The sequence below is a fragment of the Melozone crissalis genome, unplaced genomic scaffold (genome assembly GCF_028551555.1).
Source record: "Melozone crissalis strain CALT ecotype California unplaced genomic scaffold, PUWL_Pcris_2 ptg000029l_1, whole genome shotgun sequence".
Classification (NCBI taxonomy): Eukaryota; Metazoa; Chordata; class Aves; order Passeriformes; family Passerellidae; genus Melozone; species Melozone crissalis.
In genome coordinates, this window is record NW_026535807.1 from 11,979,375 (window position 1) to 11,999,511 (window position 20,137).

General features: G+C 45.8%; 1 protein-coding gene across 3 annotated transcripts in view; it reads right to left on the reverse strand.

Moving 5' to 3' along the window:
- Positions 1-843: 843 nt before the first annotated feature.
- FLNB (filamin B) overlaps positions 844-20,137 on the reverse strand; it is a 70,709-nt gene continuing 51,415 nt past the window's right edge. The window contains exons 29-46 of one of the 3 annotated variants that reach the window (XM_054280837.1): positions 19,510-19,757; positions 17,673-17,747; positions 16,863-16,965; positions 15,827-15,967; positions 14,190-14,318; positions 13,544-13,717; positions 13,232-13,390; positions 12,655-12,858; positions 11,926-12,078; positions 11,490-11,612; positions 10,676-10,942; positions 10,305-10,442; positions 10,099-10,214; positions 8,178-8,310; positions 7,007-7,183; positions 4,420-4,638; positions 3,264-3,467; positions 844-2,627 (exon numbers count right to left, since the gene is read on the reverse strand). In XM_054280837.1, coding sequence (XP_054136812.1) covers positions 2,440-2,627; positions 3,264-3,467; positions 4,420-4,638; positions 7,007-7,183; positions 8,178-8,310; positions 10,099-10,214; positions 10,305-10,442; positions 10,676-10,942; positions 11,490-11,612; positions 11,926-12,078; positions 12,655-12,858; positions 13,232-13,390; positions 13,544-13,717; positions 14,190-14,318; positions 15,827-15,967; positions 16,863-16,965; positions 17,673-17,747; positions 19,510-19,757 — 2,951 coding nt within the window. In that variant the 3' untranslated portion in view covers positions 844-2,439. The remainder of the gene's footprint in view (positions 2,628-3,263; positions 3,468-4,419; positions 4,639-7,006; positions 7,184-8,177; positions 8,311-10,098; positions 10,215-10,304; positions 10,443-10,675; positions 10,943-11,489; positions 11,613-11,925; positions 12,079-12,654; positions 12,859-13,231; positions 13,391-13,543; positions 13,718-14,189; positions 14,319-15,826; positions 15,968-16,862; positions 16,966-17,672; positions 17,748-19,509; positions 19,758-20,137) is intronic. The other 2 variants (XM_054280838.1, XM_054280839.1) reach the window with 2 other exon arrangements.

Here is a 20,137-nt window from a genome sequence, read left to right on the forward strand (position 1 = left end):
GTCAGTGCCCAGGCCAGGCAGAGTTGGTCACTTGAAGCAGAGCTCAGCTTACACTGGAGGTAACCCCAGCCACAGCAGCAAGCAGGGTCCACCAGCTTCACACACAACTCCTGCTAATTTCAGCCAGTGTCACTAAACCAAGACAGGCAAGAGAAGGCCAGACAAGCACAGGGTGGACTGGGACACAGGAGTTATGCAGGTGAGATGCTCTCAAGGTTTACCCACACCAACAGCTGTATCCAGGCTTGTTTTGTTTAAAACATTGAATAGGAGGCTCACGCTGACATACCTACCACAAGGCTAATGAGTTAACTATAAAAAGGAAATAATCTGATAAGTCTGGGGCAGGAAAGTCCTTGGCAGCCACTGCATCTCAGGTTTCACAGGGGCTTTCAGCAGGAGAGTGTTTGGGAAAACATCTGCTGGTTTCCATGGCTGTGCCTGGAGGTGCTGGCCCCAGGTGCAGGGAGACACCTTCTGCAAACAAGCCCAGGGATCTCAGGGAATTACAGCCCAGACAGCAGCTCCAGGGACACAGCACTGCCCCGTGCCTGGGTCTGCACAGGGCAAACCAGCACAGCTGTGTAATGCTCCAGCCACACTGTGCCCACTGCACCCTGTGTATCTGCATATGGCTTAAACTTCTGCCAATTTGTTTTCAGGAAAAAGAAAGGTTTCAGGGGAAAAAAGTTAATGCTGTTGAGGTTCTGCCCAAGTTTTCATGGCTACCTGCACAGCCCATAGGCTATTTGGTCTGCCTGAAGCTGCTGTGGGGTGTACTTTCAGTCTGAACTTTACTGACTACATATGAAAAGAATCAGATGTTGTTTTTAACATGCACATTTTAATGAAGCAAACATTTCTATTTAATAAGTTATAAGATACAATTTTACAAATCCTGCATTTTATTCCAGTTTATTTTGTTTTTACTTTCTAGTTTACAATGTAGTGAGCATTTCACATTAAGGCACTAAAAAAGCACAGTAAAAAAAAACCCCAACCTTCCTTTTTTTGCCAATAACTGTGCTGGAGAGCAGTACATCCACATGTAATTACAGAACCATAAGCATGAACTTCTCCCAAGGGACAGTGACATATCAACAGGTTTTCAACAAATCCTACCTTCTCCAAACTGCAGAGTCTGAGCTCATCAGGAGAGTTTACTAAAGCCCCAGCAGCTGGCAGCAATTCAGATATGCACCTGGGAAGTAGTATGGAGTAATCCGGGACAAACAGACAAGTTACAAGGAAGTTTCCACTCCCTAACCCTCAGCAGCAACGCCTGTTGCAGCACAAAGGGGGTTTCAGGAGAGGTGAGTTTGCTTCAGGCATATCCTTGGACTGAGATACAATAAAACACCTTGCACCAAAGAGGGGTTTGTTCATTGATACTGCTAATATTGGTATTGCTATTACTGGTAACTTCACAGACCCACCCTGTGTCCCACTGCAGATGTGGGTCCCATTCCCAGGATGGCTCCTTTGCCTCATCTCAGACATTGGCCTGGCCTGCAGCCTCCAGAGAAACCAGTGGTCATCTTCTCAACACACCTTGGTGCTCTGGACTGCAGTGACTCTGGGCCACACAGGTGACAGCCATGCCTGGCTTGGTAAATTCAGGGGCTTTACTTAACCCAGCCAACCCAGGGTTTGTTCTTATATCAAAAAGAGTGTGGGGGGGTTACCTGTAAAGTTGAAGAAACATCACCAGCATCCCAAGCTCATTAAAAACCGCATTACTAGCATTATGGCCAAAAAGCTATCTGTCTCTAGAGTTACAAAGCGTTAACATAGAGAGGCTGAGAGCTTACAGGAAGTAATTTTCAATCTGCTTTTGGTTTGCTATAAAAGATAAACTTTTTCTAAATGTAAACCATTGGCAAAGCATTTTCAGAAACATTTTAAATTTGAGTGGTAAAGCTACTTATAATAGCTTTTTATAATGTTAAACGTTAAAATTGATCAAGTATACAAAGGCACCTACTATAGTACCAGTTTTACCTCATTTCTTTACAGAAAAGAATTTGAACTGGGGACAGCCCAAGTCATATTCCATAACTAAAATGTAATGTCTCCAGTCAAATAAAATCAGTAGTTAAGATACCCAATTACAAAGACAAATTCCAGTTTTCAATTAACATCTAAAGTCTTTAACATCCGCAAGGGAAATTAGTGTCTAGTCATCCACATGATTCTCCAAACATTAACAGTGACCCGGACAGAACTACAAAGGTACAATTTGAGGAGATATTAAATAAATTGACATTAGGTTGGTAAGTAGGATAGAAGTGAAATGCTTGTGAAAAACAGTTAGAATTTATGTCTGACTATTGAAATGTGAGCCGTGTGTATCTAGAGGCTGCATTTTGCAACACGGCCGCACCCAGTACAGCGCTGCACGTGAGCTGCGAACGCAGAGAGCGCCCGGCAGCGCGGTGCCTACGGAACGGTGACATGGAAGGGACTCCCAGGAATGTGCTCGTCACCCCACTTCACTGCCAGGACATAGTCCCCCCTTTCCTTGACAACATAAGTGACGTTGTACTGATGGCTGCCCAAATGCTTGATGGACACCTCTTCACACGGTATTGTAGGTCCGTGGACGCCAACTAAGAGCATGTTGGAACCTGTGGCAAAACACACAACTGTTAGTGTCCCTGAGCTGAAACAAGGCAGCCTGGTTCTACCATAATATATTGGCTCTGTAACACATGGATTTTATTATTTTAATAAAAAAATATAAAAGGTGAGGGTTTATCTGTGCTATTTGCCAGACCTGACAGGTTACCACTAAGTAGAGCACTGGAGCCATCAATGCTGCCTGTGAAAACAAGCTGGTATTGCTTTACAAGTACTTCATCAGAAGTTAATAGCAGGGGCCAGTGGACACAGCTGGCCTGTAATCCACCCACCACAGAGCTCCCAGATGGTGATGATGAGCATCAAAAGGTAACAGGAACACCGTGCATTACATGCTACAATGCACCACAAGGGTTGCTTAAGTTCAGCAACCTGTTTGTTCTCATGCCATAATCCTGTGGTTCTTTCAGGTGTACCTGGCTCAAACTAAGCCACTGGAGAGGAACTTTATGGACTCTGTATTAGGACTGACAGGGTGAGCACAGTACAGTATTTAGCATTTTTCTTTAGTACCAGATCATTACTTCAAGTTCTGAATTTTAACTTTTCAAGTTGGTTTAGAGAAAAAAACTGCTCAGCTAAACCACCAATCCTGAACACCCATCTAGTTCCTGTATCCATACCTGCTTTGCTGCAGTCCACAGAGAAGGAGCTTTTCTGACCCACAAAAGCCTTTGAGAGTCCTGCTCCCCGGGAAACCACTTTGCTGGCATCCGAGGTGGATTTGGGAATGGCGCTGTAGCAAGTTTCAGTCGATGACCTTGTCACTGACTCTACCAGGATGGAAGAGGTTTCGTTGGCACTGCCTGGACCAACCAGTCGCTGCCCTGGAAACAGAAAAGGTTTCTAACATTCAGATTTGCCCCATCTGAAAGGCATTCAGAAGGAGGTTTCAAAACCCTCCTAATGACTAGCATGCATTCTGCATCCAAAATGCATTTTTGGAGAGGAGCAATTTCCTACTTGGGTTTTTAAGCTGACATCTTCCAGCACTGCTGGCAACAATCCCATCCCAGAGCCCTTAAGTGGCTAAAGGACCACAGGAACTTCAGGATTCATTAAGCAAAGCGGGTTGCTTAAGAAGAGTTAATTGTGCTCCAATCACCAAATGCCAAAAACGGCTTGAGTTGGCAGAAAAGCAGGTGCAATTTTGCAATAACCCATTTTGAAAGCAGAGCGTGTCCCAGCCTGGGGGAGCGCAGTCCTTGCCACCCTCTCCCGAGAACATCACCACACTATGGGCACCACAAGAGGGTTTCACAAGCTCAGGGGGAGGAGTAGAGATGAGCTTCAGCCTGTGCTTAAACACAGTGCTGGAGAGAGAACAAGCTTCCTAAACTAGCCTTCCTGACTTCACCTAGGAGCCTCCCAGGCATTACTGACCTCTGGCTAGGTGATACCTGCACCAAAATGAGACCAAGAGAGGCAACACATGCTACAGGTGAGCAGGTTTCAGGATTGAGGGTGGGGGGAATGGGTAAATAAGTCATATTTTTCCCTGAGACCCATGCAAGACCCTAGCACCAGATCAGGACTTAATATTACCCCACAAAGCTGTTTTATGGCCCACCACTGAGTCAAGCTGCCAAGCTCTGTGACTACTGCTTTTGTAGCTGCTTCTGAGACCTCTCATCTAGGCTTTGGAGGTGATGGGGAGAAATGCTTTGCTTCTCATGGTTTTGGGCATTTAGACTACAATACCACATTGTCTCGGGAGGATTTTTGGCTGAATGACATGACCTACTTCAGGCACAGAGTAAATACTAGTTAGCTTTTTACCTGTAACCTTTGCCTTGAAAGGGCTGCCCACTATGTGGTTAGGTCCACCATATTTAACTCCAATTAAATAGTTTCCTGGAGCCATGGGTGTGTACATGACTTTGTAACCTTCTGGAGTTTCCTGGCAGTCCATTTTCACCTTTGATGGCCCTTCAATTGTAACAGAGAGGGTACCTGGACCAGCCTTGGTCGTGTTAATGAAAAACTCCGACTGCAGTCCTAGAAAGACGTAGCACAGTGAGACACACTCTTCCTCACACCCGATGTTACACATGCAGCCTCAGGCATTAAACACGGGGTAATTCGGCACAAGATCAGTCTCCCAGGGCATCAGGCAGGGAGGGACACCACATCCACCCCAGCAGCCTTGCTCAGGGCCAGCCCCAAATGGAGCTCTGCACCCCTGGCAGCCTCCCCAGCTTCATCCTGGCTCCCTCCTCCAGTTAGGTTATGTGACTGTGTGGGAGAAGGGGTCATGACAGCCCTTCAGGACTTAAATGGAAGTAATTTGGTATCAAAAAACTGGCTTAGAGAGAATACAAGAGCTTTTCTGCTGGGCATCAGAGTCCACACCCACACAGCTCCAGCATGGCTAAGTTTGAGAGCTCAGAGCTGTCTTGCTGCCTGGACTGCAAATCAGCAGTGAAGAGCCCACAAGAAAGCAGGAAGGACAAGGGGCAGGAGATGGCCTGGAGGAGATGTGTGTTTGAACTGCTCGGCAACAGCACTCCAAGCAGTTTGAGGAAACAAAAGCTTGTTTAATTACAGCATCTGGTTAACACAGCTGAATTATTGCTGCTAATACTAAGCCAATGACACAATGCCAGCAACACAAGAAAAAATTAAGTAAGGCTTTCGGCCCCCAAATAATTTACTGTCAGACTCTGGCCTCAAATATTTATGATCTTTGGGCTGTTGCATGAGACACTGTTGAGGAGGAATAAAGTGCTCAGGCACACTCAAAACCAGGATGGCCATGGGAAAGTTTACTGCTGCTGTGATGGAAGCACGAAGACGTGGGAATAAACTCAGGAGAAGTTTCTAGCCTCCCCACAAAAGAGGCTGCTGTGTCGCAATGCTGGAAGAGCCCAGCTCCCACAGAGGATTATGCCGTTTTCCAGAGCTCCAGCAGCCCATCCCCCTGGCACCACCAGCCTGGGAGGCCAGGCATCAGCCTGCAATGCCCTGCTCAGCTGGAGAGAAGTTAATTCTCAAAGCCAGCAAGCTTCCCAGCTTCTCACTAAGGGTTCTTGCTCGGAGGCACTGCTCTGAGCTGTGCCCCAGATGAAGGCTTGCATTGTTGGAGGCTGCAGACGCTCAGCCCTCCCAGGGGGATGGTTCAGGTGCTCAGCCACTGAAACCCCTACACTGGGTCATTGTTCTGAAATGCTGCTCAGCAGCTCCCAGGGCACTGTGCTTTTGGCAGTGGCCAGCATTCAACAACAGGGCACAGAGCAGCTTTGCTGAAATTAAGCAGTCTATTTAGATTAAAAACAGCCCCAAGCACCTTTATAGATGAAGAAATATTCCCCTGTCCCTGATGCATCACTGGCTGGTATTAATGAGTGCTTTTGTTTCCATCTATTAAAGGAGCTCAGGCTACATCTTTATTTTATAGAGTGTATCTACATGTTTCCAAAACCAACTGCTTGGTTCCTCCAGAACAGCAGAAGCTTTGACTGAATAACTGCAGTATTTTTTTTTTCACAGGGAGAAAAAAGGTATGAGATGGAATCCACAGGAGACAGCAGTGGATAGGACAAAACGAACAAGATATTCCCTTACACTACAAAAGGAGAAAAAATAATAATTTTACTCTGCTATTTACCTGTGTGTGTGGCCTGAGCAAGAACACAAATAAATCAAAGTGCATATCCTGGAATGTTTTCATACTTACTAAGGCCACAAATCATAAAAAAGAAAAAACAAACCCCAAACCCTACATTCTTGAGTTGAGAACTATCAGATGAGGCAGCCACAGCAGACAACAAGGTGCCAGATTTCCAAGAAGAGACTGCTCATGCTGCATCTGGAGCATTAATAGCACACTACCAACAGAACAACCCACCTTCTCCCTAGGGTTTACAAATCCTACTGCATTTCACTTGAGATTTCTCAGAGGTGCAAGCACCAAAGGGAAGCTAACAGGGACGGTAACACCCTCATACACAATTAACACTAGTTAAACAAGATTCCTTCATCTCTAGACAGTCAACTCAGGCATCATGTTCATGTGTGGAAGGGAGCCAGAGCATCTCTGGAGCTCGAGGGACCACCGACGTGGAGCTAAGCTAACCAGCAGAGCTGCAGCCCAGCTGCTAACCAGCAGTTCAGTGAATGCATGTTGCAGTGGCTGATTTACAAAAGTTTTAAGTTTGTTAAGGCTCAGTATAGGCTGCAGACTTGTGAGTGATGGTTATAAGACACGAGGAGCATGCTAGAAAGCAAAATTAGCCTGCACTCAGGGCAGCAGAGAATGTGGGTTAGTTCAGCTGCCGTAGCAGGTGAAGTCACGTAAAAGTACGCCTAGAAATGGGTTCTGTACACCCCCAAGGCCAGGGCAAGCAGTGTGCAGGAGAAGGGTTACCCGTGGTGCCGCTCTCCAGGCCGGATCCGTAGGCCGTGACGAGCGCGGGGTTGCCCGCCTGGCCGGGCTCGCCCACGCGCACCTTGAACGGGCTGCCCACCACGTGGCTGCCGTTGAACTTCACATCGATGGAGTGCACGCCGTTCTCGTGGGGGATGAACCGCACCGCGTACTTATCTGCAACACGGACAGAGGGGCTCTGCTGACAAACCATCCGACCAAAAACCACCAACTAAACCCCACGCAGGGCTGATCAGCAATCCCAGCTTCTGAAAGCCCTTGACATATTTTGGTCCCAGTTTAAGTAAACTCAGTTACATGAGCTGCTGAACTTGTATTTAAGCAGGAAAATGCTGTATTTCTCACAGAAGGTTTTACAGCTTGTGTTTTCACCTTGCTCTCTAGGACCTGATCTCAACTGTCATCTAGTCTGAGGATTATTTGCCTCACTCATGCACTAAACATGAAAACCGAATCACAGCCCAATCTGTTGGCAGCTGAGGGAGAAGAAAAGCAGCTGGTCAGAGCGAGCCAAATCTTACCAGTGAGCTGAGTGTGCTGCTCTGACACCACACCTTTATCTAATGAAGTAATTCAGCAATTTGCTGATATTTCACATTTTTGATTGTATGTTAACTCAGAGGCGGGATTGATCTCCCCCAGCTGGACAGCTGCTGCTTGTTCATGGTACAGACCATAACTCATACAGACTTCAAGTGAAAAAGAAAAGCTCATTGCTGAAACAGGTGTTGAGCTTTCTGTAGTGTTTGCTTATAGACAGCTTCCTTGACATTTCATGTGAAGGAGTGAGTGTGAGTTAAACATAAACTATTAGTCAACGATCGAAGCATGGCTTTGAGAAATAAACTTCTTCCCTGGTTAAATTCAACAACCACATCATTTTTAATTTATTACTAATGTCACTGCACCTTCACTGGCAAGCCAAGACTTAAATACCTCTATCTTAAACAAGCTGGGGCTCAGGCAGTTTGTGGAAAAACAGGAATATAACCCTGACTGAACAGCTCTTGACACCGAAGTCATTTTCCAAGCAGCATTTTCATCCTTGGGACATACTATTTGTAAGCCAAAGGAACTGAATTCCCTATGTGACAACATGTGTGCTTTGGAGGTCATGCAATTGTTCTGATCATCACCAAGCAGTGCTCACCTGGCTCCAGCTCAGACACATGGCACTCTTCGACAGCTCCGGAGGGGCTGTGGACTTTAGCATCGATCTTGCCCTTTGCCCCGTTCAGCCTTATAGCAAAGGATGCTGGCTGATTAACTTTTAATCCAGACTCCTGAGAACGCAACAGTCAGATTATCAAATTTTCATTTCAGACAGCACAAGATTTGTGGCAGGGAAATAACCACTTCTGCATGAGGGTTTAACAAAAGGCATAAAGTTGTGAGTTGCATGAACTCTCAAATCAGACGCTCTCTCCCTCTTAGGGGGTGGCTGATTCAGGAGTCACCCACGTTGGCTAGGCTGACTTTCCCATGGTAACAGACTGTTTTAGGAAGCCAGACAACTGTGCCACATCAAAGAGAGGCAGGTTTACGATACCAGTCACCCATTATCACTGAGGTCAGTCCTTGGTACTCAGGCACTTGATTTAAAGAATGCTTAAGCTACAGCTCTATTTTTCAGCCCATTCATTCGTTCCAGATTCATTCACGGAAAAGCCTCTGATAATCCAAATGTCTGAAAGAGTACTACACATGTTTATATTTGCCACGAGAGGCTGCATTTAGAACGCCACCACAAGATGTCTCAAACATAAGAAAGTAATTTGAAACATGAAACCAGATGTTGTTGTGCTGTCAGGCCATCGGTGGAAGGCGAGACAGCTCCACATGTGAGCCACAGTGGTCCTCGACCAGCACAGCCCATGCAGCTATGCAGCAGCAATATCTCACTCTTAACATACTTTACCTCATTTTGTTTTCAACTAAATCCTGAAGAGGGAAATAAATGCAACTGAGTAGAACTGAGGTACAACGTATAAACAAGTCCCTGATGTGGGTTTAGCGGAGGTTGATGCTGCACAATGGACTCAGTTACAGAATACTCAGCTTTATCTGCCTCTCCAGGACTTAATTGAAGTGAGTATTCCTGTCAAAGAGTCTTTAAATGAAACACAAGGCAAACATCAATACCACAGTGACTAATTAACGCCCTTGTAACTCCTAGTTAGAAAAGATACTACCGGATCAGGCTGTCATGGTTCATTTACACAGCCAAGGTGGAGAATTCCTGCAGCCCAGGCAAACTCCTGGGGATCACGGCTGGGACATAACCAAAAAAAGCTTTAACTGAAGTACTAATCACCACTCAAGGAGGACTGAAGTACAGTATATTTAGACACAGATTCTCAGTCTCACATCCAAGCTTCTGGCTTTGGAGATTTCAGTCAGGCCTTTAATGTTACTTGTATTTTAATGCCTGTAACCACACACATACACAAATTACATGGTGAGGTTACCAGATGAGCCCAGACCAGCTACAAAGCTGTGATTCATTCTGAGGTTCACTACCTTTCATGAATCATCTGAGCTGTGACTCTGTGGTTTTGTGGCATCAGCCAGAGCTAATCTGTACCCTGACCTCATGGTGGGGCCAGCTCTGTCTGCCTGGCCAGGCTGCAGTGATGTCCCAGCTATGCAGCCCTGTGCTACCTCACCCATGGAAAAGCAGCTCTTCACGCACGTTCCAAATGAGGAACTTGGTACCAGCATGATCACTGGTGGTTCACCTCTAAATTTCAGTTCTCCTTGTCCTTCCCCTAGCTAATGGCACGGGAAACATGTCTTAGCTCCTCCAATGCTATTTCTGGAGCCTCTTATTCCTAATTGCCAAGTGTTATCACTTCTAACATGCTCAATTGAGCCTTCTGCCTTCGAACTCTGGCTAGCCAGAGCTACCCAGGGGCCCGCTGCCAAAAATGTCTCTGGCTGCAAGCTAAGCTTGACAAGCACCAACCAAGACAAGGCTATTACTCAGAAGAAAGGACAGCCATTTTGGTTTTGGAGAACAAGGACGAAATCAGTCTCTGTGGTAAGTTTAGAGATGTTTCCTTATGTCTCACCTGAAGACTAGTGACAGTGAGCCTGCGAGCATCATCGGAGGGGGCGATGACAGGAACCAGGTAGGGGCTTTCAGGAATGTGCTCATCATTGAACTTGATGGACACCTCATAGTTGCCTGCAGAGAGAAGAGAAGCAGTGAGTGTTCTTAGTTTCTTTGAAAGTCGCAATCAATGCTGTTTCCATGTGATTTGGTCTCAGTACACACCTGGCTCTTGAACTATATATGATGCACCACAAGATCCATCTTTATGGTCATCAAAGGTGATTTCTGCTTTACTTGGGCCTTCTACAGCGATAGACAGTCCTCCAGCTCCAGCTTCCCGTGTCCATATGCTGAATTCAGCTGTTGAAGCACATGAGAGCACACACAAGGGTAAGTCTGCTGCTGCTGCTGGGTTGCAGCTTTCTCCTAACAGACTGCAAAGTTCCCCACGTGAGCGTATTTGAAGAATGGCAGCTCATCCCATCATCCCAGGAGATAGTGCTTAGCAATTTCAGAAGCTCCTGTTAGCCAAAACACTGCACTGCAGACCTGCACCCAGCAGATCTGGAGCCCACTGAGAGCAGAGGACTCACCTGGAACACCTGTCTCTGCACGCTCCAGCCCCGGGCCTCCAGCTCTCACTTTATGGGCTCCTCCCTCGCCCAGCGGCCCCACGGTGAACTGGAAGGGGCTGCCTGGCACTGGCTGCCCTTTGTATTTGACATCCACAGTGTGGACCCCCATTTCTTGTGGCACAAAGCGGACACAGTAGGTGTTTTTGTCACACTCTACAATTTCAGCATCAAAGTTTCTCCCAGAGGGACTGGTTACCTGAGCTGTCATATCAGCACAATCAATTTCTAGCAAGAGAATAAAAAAATGCAGATTAGAAAGTGACAAAGGCTTTTGGAAGCAGGACCCAAGCTCAAGTGATTACTCAGTACAAATAACAGAAGAGGCACACAGCTATCTGTGTGCTTCTGAGCAGAAAACCTGGCCAGCTGCAGCTTCCCAGGTGCTACAGAGGCAGATGAAGTGGCTGGATAAGTGCAGCCAGCTAAGCCTGGCCTACATGATTCACAGTTTCCAGACAGCAGTACAAACATTTAACAGCCAACATGATCTCAAAACCCTGGAGCTAAAGAGAGCTGTGCAGCCCATTCTCCAGGCTGCTGTACACAGAATAAATTAAATTAAGGCCTCACCAGTATTTATTTTTTCATGTGTTGATCATGGTTATGCTTATTTTTAACTGTTTGAAAAGACACATTACCAGTGTTTCTTCCCTAAGCTATGTTAATATGAGGATGTCCTTACACAACTAAAGTTGCTATTTTCCCTTTCTCAAGTACCCCATGCTATACAAGAGCAAGTTGTGGTTTTGGGGATTAGGATGTTGTTGCTTACCTGGGATTTTTAGGTTCAGATCACATATGCTTCCTACTGTTGCAACAGAAGGAGCCCGTCTTGTTCGTGTGATGCTCTCCTTAACTCTTCCTTCACCACTTATCTTCACACTGAATGGGCTGCCTGTAAGTATCACAGCAAGTCATTCCTCCTCTGCTTATTACACACACCACTGAGGGTAGAAATGAAAGCTTCTTCTGACTTGTAGGAGATTACAGGGGAACTTTTATACCCAACTAACAGTCAGGCCCAAGTCAAATACATGCATGTAACCAGACGAGTTTTGGATGGTTGCTGCCTGGGGAAAACCTCCTTGAATCTTTGGGACTTATGGTCCAAGCCAGATCACCCAGCCCACCCACAGTTCCAGAGCACTGGGCAGCCAGATAAGACTTCTGTTGTACTAATCAAAAATTTGCCCAACACTTCTGCTTACCTGGAATATGTTCATCTGCAAATTTAGTGGACACAATGTACACACCAGGCACAGTTGGAAAATAGGACACTTTGCAAGTTCCATCTTCTAGATCTTCAGTTTGGATCTCTACCTTGCTGGGTCCTTCAACTGCCAGTGAGATCCCACCATAACCTACAATATAGATAAGTTAGCCTCAGATTTCCAAAGCTCTACTCTAAATCTGACATAAAATAGTCCAAAGTCATGGCAGGTGCTAATTGGTAGGTTTGTATCATAATAGGCACATGGGAGTTGCATGATGCCTTAATGGCATTTCTGTACTCCTAATCAGTCAGAGGCACAGCATGCATTCAGTTCCTAAAAGTCTTTGACCATATCCCTTCTTCCTTCAATAATGTTGAAAAGTTATCTACCAAGCTAAAAAGTTATCCAAGGCTCCACATTAAACTAACAGGGAAATAACTATCTTCCTCATTTCCTTCTTGCAATACCAAATGATGCTAGAGCCAGCACCACCTCAGTGACAGTCCCTGTTGGTTGTAACAAAGACATGAGCCAGGACCTTACAAAGCATATTTTAAAATAGCACAGTCTGTGGTTAATAACTGACAGCAATGACTGTGCTTAATGGCAGCTGCTGCTTTGCAGCTTGTGACCTGGTGTTTGCATGCTGAGGGAGGCAGTGCTCTCATGGAGAGTCAATATATATCTCATAGCATCTCAGGGTCCCTTTGTGAGGGCACTAACCAGCATCTCTTGTGTCTACAATGAAGTCACACATTTCAAAGGTTCGTCCTTCTACCAAGCCACGTCCAAAAACTCTTGCCCGTCTGGCATCCCCGATCTCAGACTGGACCACCATGATTGTCACGGGGCTGTTTGGTACATGGCTCCCATTTTTCTTGATGCTAACCAGATGTTCTCCTACTTCCCGTGGAATGAACGAGATGCCTACAAATCAGAGAAATGTGAGAAATTTATTCAGTTTTTATTCATGTTATACTTGATTTAAATGCCTTAATCATACCAAAAAATGCAATACTGGAAGAGCAGTCTCTACTCATGTTGAAGTGTTGCTCTCAAGTAGACCACAAGGCCATTCATATATGCTGACAAAACCCACTTCAACTGCAACCTGGCATGTCACATGCAAGCGAAAACAAGAGACCACTCTTCATACTTTTCTGTCTTTGGACAACTGTAGCAAACACTATCAACTACTTGGTTCAACAACACACTTCTGAGAAGGAGCACAGAAGTCAGTCATTTTACAAAGCAAAGCAAACTGGAGTAAAGACTATCACAGTAATCTCTTAGATCTTACCAATGTGGTTATTGGGCAGCCTCTTCAGAAGACAAGGCTCATCACGACCAGATGGGGCTTTAATGCTGGCTGTTAGGAGACTGAGATCAGTCTCATTGATATCCAACATGAAGTCAGCAGCAGAACCAAGCTTAACCTGAGACCGTCTTCTGTTATCATCTGAACACATAAAGAGAAACGAGTCACAAAACATTACAAGGTTAAGTGCAGAACAAGTCAAAGGACTTCAAATTCCTGCCACAAACCAGGTTCCCCATGGTATCAGAGGTTAATTTTTAATTTGAAGTGTTTCCAGAAGTTTAAACTTTATACCTGTGATCTTGGCTGTGAATGGACTGCCTGGAATGTGTTTGTCATTGTATTTTACCAGGATGCTGTAGTTCCCAGGTAGAGTAGGCAGGTACGTGACTGTGCACGTCCCATCTTTGTTATCAATGCAGCTGATCTCTGCTTTTGAAGGTCCTTCAATAGCCAAGTCCAGCCCACCTAGGAAAAGAGTGGCACTTCTGTAAATCTTTGTGAACACCAGGTCCAAAGATTTGGTCCAAAGAGAAATATCCAGTGCCTGGTACTGAAAATGGAGCTTAAATGTGTGTTTTCAATGGACAGCAGCAAACCAGCTCAGACCAACCCACTAAGGCCACAGTTCTATTCAGCCTTGAGATTTCCTGAACAGTGATTCCACATCCAGTCATCAACCCTAAGCTGCTTTCAGTTGATTTTTAATTGAATAAACAATATGCACCCAGTACCACAGGGTACATCTACTGCTCTCAGGAAGGGTAATAAACCAGCTTTTTATGCATTTGTATGATATTTCCCAATATTTCCATAAGTCATTTGTGTGGCATCACAGAGATTCATAGTTGGACAGATGAATGCAAATCAAAGCCAATGTGCATTACACGACCAAGAAGTTCCTTGTTTAGGGTAGGATGGGTTTAAAGAACTGACTTACCCTCTCCTGCATCTTCTGTGACAATGGTGAAAGTTGCTGGTTTATTTGCAATCCCATAGATGAGGCCAGGCCCATAAGCAGACACACTGCCACTGTTGGGGTAATTGACATAGAACTGCAGAGGGCTCTCTAAAAGGGAAAAAACCAAAAAGAAGCACTTTTAAGGACGAGTGGTCTGAACTACAAGAACTGACACCCATGTTCCTGCACGCCCTTCTCATTACATGATATCTGAAAAACCTTACTGTGACTGTAATGCACTTAAAAACCAAATAAGCCTCTGTCTCCATCCTCAAAAGACACTTCTCCACAATTTGTGCCACAGTCAGTCATGGAAGAGTAAGTGTTACTCTAGTTACCAGAAATAAGCTTAAATGATGTTGTAAAGGGTCTTGCTCACTGCAAGTTTATTTTTAGCACATTAAATCAGAACATGACTCAGAAGCAGGCTTTCAGTTCAGGCACTGATTCTGAATTTTAGTAGCACAGAATTAGGAACTAGCACAGCACATTGTCTGACTCAATGAACCTGAACTAGCAAATTTGAAGGGTATCCAAGAACGTATTTGCCAGCCTCAGATTAGCTAAGCTGGTGCACAAGAACAAAAAGCACAGTCACTAACAATCAAGAATGGTTTCAAAAAAAGGCATAGATAGCTCTTCAGTCCAAAGTTAGATTTTGCAGCTAAGACAGTAAAAAGTTTGATTCATGACAACCTTCAAGAAAGAAACATTGTGGCACATCATCTCTCCATCCCAGCACAGGGTAATGGTGTTAGTGAACCAATACAGCAGACAGGTCAGCACTTATGGGGGAGCTATATCCATAAGGTGCTGAAGAGATTGAAGCAGCACCACACAGCACTGAGCTCCCCATTGCAGCCTAAGTTATGCTGTGTTTCTGTACAAACAGAACCAGCAGTCCCTCTCAGGCAATGCTGAAGGTATTTTGTCTCCTATCTACACATCCCATTCTGCCCAGCCCCCCAAAGCCAGCATGCCTGGAGAACCACAGGGCAGCCACAGCCTCCAGGCCAGGCAGTGCTTCCACTGGGGAGCTGGGGGAGCAAGGACAAAAGGAAATGGAATGAAATGCAGTGGTTTCTGTTTGTTAAGAAGCAGCCAGGAAGAAAGAAAGATTACAGCATAATATGCATGTGTGTTTTATTTTATGGCAATCAGATGGAAACAGTAACTATAGTATTTCAACCAATCAGTTCTCCCCACAGTTTTGAGATTTTTTTGCCAATGCAGTTTTAAGGATAAACACACACTGTAACCAGTAGTTTTGCTGAGCACCATGGCAGTAAATTTCAACCTGAAAAACTAGTAGTTAGAAAATTGTATGTTTCTTCTTCATAATAAAATGCCACAAAAGCTAGTTTCCCCAAAACCAAAATCCATTTTAAGCCTGGCTGGTACTATTAAACCACAATGGAAACTCATATGTGCTGGCACTTACTCCTTTGCTTTAGTTCTCTCTGCACTGCTTGCAGAGAAAGGGCAGCTGAATGGTCAAATATCCTGGATAGATCTTTCCACAGCATGTATGACTTAGCTACGGAACCTCACCAGGGAGCAGATACATCAGCAGGACTCTGCACTCAGATCTGCATTGCCTGCTTTGTCAGACTTACCTGGGATGTGATTTCCCATGTATTTTATGTGCATTTCATGCAGCCCAACTTCAGTAGGAGCATATTTCACTGTTACTGTGCCATCTTTATTATCCACGATATCTGGTGTATCCATCTTTCCAGAGGGCATGTGTACTTCACCTACAAAAGGCCACCATGGGAGTTACAGAGGGAGAAGCTGCCTGCTTCCCCTCTCCCACCCACAGAGAATTGTCTAGCCATTTTAAACAAGCATTTTAAATTGTTAAATTCCTTACCCACAGGCACAAATAGGAGACTAATGGGAACACTAACCAGACATGTTTTCTACTTAAGCTACATGAATACAAGGCAGTGGTAGACATCTGGCAAACAGTCCTGTGACCTTACAAACTCTACATGCAGGGCTGTTTGCTGCAGCCACAGAGCTTTTCACAGCAAGCTGCATAAAAAGCACTGATTTACCTCGTAGCAAGATGGTCCCTCTTCTGCTGCACTTTTGAAAAGAAAAATTTGACTGTTCTTTAAGCTGGGACAGGCCAGGGCTTGGGCTGGGATTGCTGAGCTAGAGGGCAGAGGGGACACAGGCCTTGTCTGCAGGAGCTTAGTGCAACCAGGGTGCTACTGGAGCAATGCTCTCAGCTGCCAGACCTGTAGAAGAGGGGTCACCTGCTTTGGAGAAGGTATGTGTAAAAGGAATGCAGAATTAACTGCTTTATAGCATCTGCAGAAAAGAAATAATGGAGCTTATCAAGGATGCATGTAGCTGCTCCAGAAGGGAAAAAGCCTCAATAGGCCCTATAGTGCAGGAGCTCACAGCCTAGCACTGAGGCCACAGCAACACACCAAGAATCCCCTCACTTAACTCAAACCATTGAAGGGCCATATCCTACTCATCCTCAGCGGGTGCCACTCAATGTGAAGTTAAACAGCTATATTGCTAGCAGGATACAAACCTCCCACACACATTGTGGTCTAGACCACCCAGTCTGTTAGCTGCAAATGGATAAACACACTAACAAAAAGCATGGATCTCCCTGAGAGGCACTCCAGGTACCTGTTATTTCTCCTTTCCTTACAGCAAATGGGATAACCATATCAAAGGGCCTGAACCCCATGCCGTTCATGTCTCCAACGGGAACATAAGCTTCTTCTGTAACCTAAAGCAAGCAAAAAGATGGGTCACTTCAAAAGGGCTGGTAGAGCCAAATGAGCACTGAGCAACTCCACTGCAAGCACAAGCAGAAGAGAGTGTGATTATTGCAGCCAGCCAAGGACTGGGCTCCACCAGAGCAGTGTCCGGCCAAGCTCTCCTTTACACCACACCGCAGAGCAGAGCAAATCAAACACGGCGCGGATGGAAGACATGCTGGAAAAAAGGAAGAGATAAAAATGGAACACAAAGGGATGGAAGACAATGTAGTGCACACAAGACCCAAAGTGGCTCCATCTGAAAGGATTTAGTTGCTTAAGGCCTGGAAGAGAAAGTGATTTTTAAATGGGGCAGAATGATTGCAACACAAAATGGACAAAAGAAACAAGTTTCACAATGCGACTCTGAACTCAAGACACTGTGATTTTACTGGGAAAACAAAGCAGTGCACTCAGGGTGCTTTTGCCAACAGCAGACATTTCAGAAGTGGAAGCTGTGGGTGCAATGATCCTCTTCATGTTTATATGAGTTTATTTGGAGACTCCCTTCAAGCAGCAAAGAAAAAACAAGGTCTGGATCCCAAGAACAATTGAAACAATTGATGAAACAGAAAGAATGAACACAATGACCAGAGCAATCAAGCAGTCCCAAGAAGCAGGCTGTCATCTGAAATGGAACACAGATGGGGAGCTGAAAAATGTAAAAATTGTGTACCCAAGGGCGGAATCCGGGCGGGGAAGCGCCCACTGGCTCCTGCGAGTCTGTGGCGACATCATCTGCATCTACAGCCTGGGCAGGGGCAGAGGCAGGTTAGTTGTTATTAGATGTTATTCTGGCATGGAGGCACTCCCACCTTCCACAGCTCAGAACACACTGCTCCTTCCAGTTCAACACCTTCCTCCCACTGTGTAGCTCTCCCCATCCTCTTGCCATAGCAAAGACCCGGATCCAGTCAGGGAAGCTGGGAAACTGCCCTCATCTGCAGGCACTGGAGGAAGCCACCAGTGGCACAGCAAAGGGACAAAGCCAGTACGTGCCATTGTTGCATGCTTGGGAGGGCAGTGGAAAGCTCTGCCTGAACACTGGTGGAACTTAATATTACAGTTGCTTTCTTATGGGACTGATGCAGTGAGGGAAGGGAAAGGAACCTAGGATGGGAGTCCCTGAGTGCTGTGCACCATGACATGCCAGCTGGGCGGCAGGGGAGCTAGCTGCTGTGGGAAGGCTGCTCTGGTTCATGCACTTGGGTGAATGACCCAGCCCACATCCAGCCATAGCAGCAAAGCCTTTCTTCTGATTCATAGCTGGGACTGCGTCGTCAAGGCACCAAATGTGTTTTCCTCTGGCGCAGCCGCTCTCCTCACCAAGTGTGCCAAAAGCACGACTTGCAAATTCCCATCTCTCCCATTAACCCAACTTGAGTGGCTGGGACTGACACCCACGCAGGCAGCTCCCCCAGGCTCAGCCATCCCAGCCCCTCCTGCCCATTTACAGCACTGCAAACAACCCTAATGAAACAACCCACTGGAAACTTCTGCATGGATGGACTCCACTGAGAAAACCAATGCAAAACAGAAATGCTGCTGTTTCAGTGTTCTCTGTCCCCAGCTGAGACACCCAAGTCAAACACATAATGTATCAGTCAGCTAGGAAGTGGGAATTTTGGCTGGCCAGGATTGGGCTCCCTGACCTCAGGAGGCATTTCCTGTGGTGAACCTTGAGCAGTGACCAAGGGAGTTGTTTCTCTCAAGGAAATCTTCAGCCACCCATGGCAATCTGCCAGGATGACAGGTAGGAAGAGCCAGAGTTGCTGGCCCCAGGGACTCGCCCGTGAGCCCCATCTGGACTCAGTACAGTCCTGTGATTTCAGGGACCAAGATGCACCAGAGGCTGCTTGGGCTGAGATTACAAGACTGAGAATTGTTTTGCCAACACAGAGAGATGTTCTTCACATTAAGGGCTTCTGTGAGCCCTGAGAGGCACCTGGTCTGCTTCTCAGGGGACTGGGGTATTGTTTGCTAAATGTGGAGTGCTGCACATAGAAAGGAAGATAATTAGAAGGAGGGAAAATTTGGCTACAACAGTTTAACTAGCACTTACAAATAATTTTTAAGTGTGAGCTAACAGTCTGCTTCCCTGGGATCTGTCAGCAGACCGTTCCTTATTTTGGGATCATCTTAACAAAAAGTGAGAGACAGAGAAGGCAGAGCACTGTATCTGACAATGGCCAACATAATTAGTTGTAGAAGCTGATTACAACAGCTGATTACATCATTTAGGAAAAGAACTACTTGGTCAGGAAATGAAAAACAAATTTCTTCCAAAAAGCCAAGTCTTCATCCTCTGATGGTTTCTATCCCACTTCACTTAACCATATTGCCTGCTCAAAATAAGCTCTGCAAGGAACACAGATTCACATTAGCTCCTGCTAGCCTAATAAATATCTGAACATTTACACACACAGTTAACCTATTGCTAAATAAAACACAGCAGCAGGGATCTGAGTGGGAGGTACTTCTGGAGCAGAACTGGCTAAGCAGAACTGGCTTACCATGACGGTGAAAGGACTGTTGGGAATGTCCACCCCACCAAAGCGGACATAAATCACATAGGTCCCTGGTTTGGCAGCAGTGTAGAAGATATCATAAGTCCCGTCCTCATTTTCAACAACATCTGCTTCAGCTTCTGTCCCATCTGGCGTGAGGACGGTACACGTCACTTTTCCCTTCCCTGCTGATTTGGCGTCTACCACAAAACCAACCTCCTCACCAGTCTTCACAGTGGGTGCAATTCCAGGACCTACAAGGCAATTTTAGTTACAGAAAGTGTTCACAGGACAGTTTTCCCAGGGAGACTGCCTGTGAGGTGCCTGGGGAGCATGGCACCAAGGCACTGGTCCCAGGGAGCCACACATGTGGTTTTGGGAGCAGATGTACAACAAGGGACATTTGTAAAACTGGTCAGCACAGTGGTAGGCTAGAGCTGGCTACCAGTTCTCCTTCTCCTCTGCAATCAGAGAGGATGGATGGGAAGAGAGAGGAAAAAAGCTAAGTTTGAAGAAAGCAATGCCTTAACCCATACTCTTATCATCCTACTCCTTTATGCAGAGCCAAAGGCACATTCTTCTGCCAGCAACTCAGCTTCACTGCTTTAACATAAACCTCTCTGTGTAAGCAGAT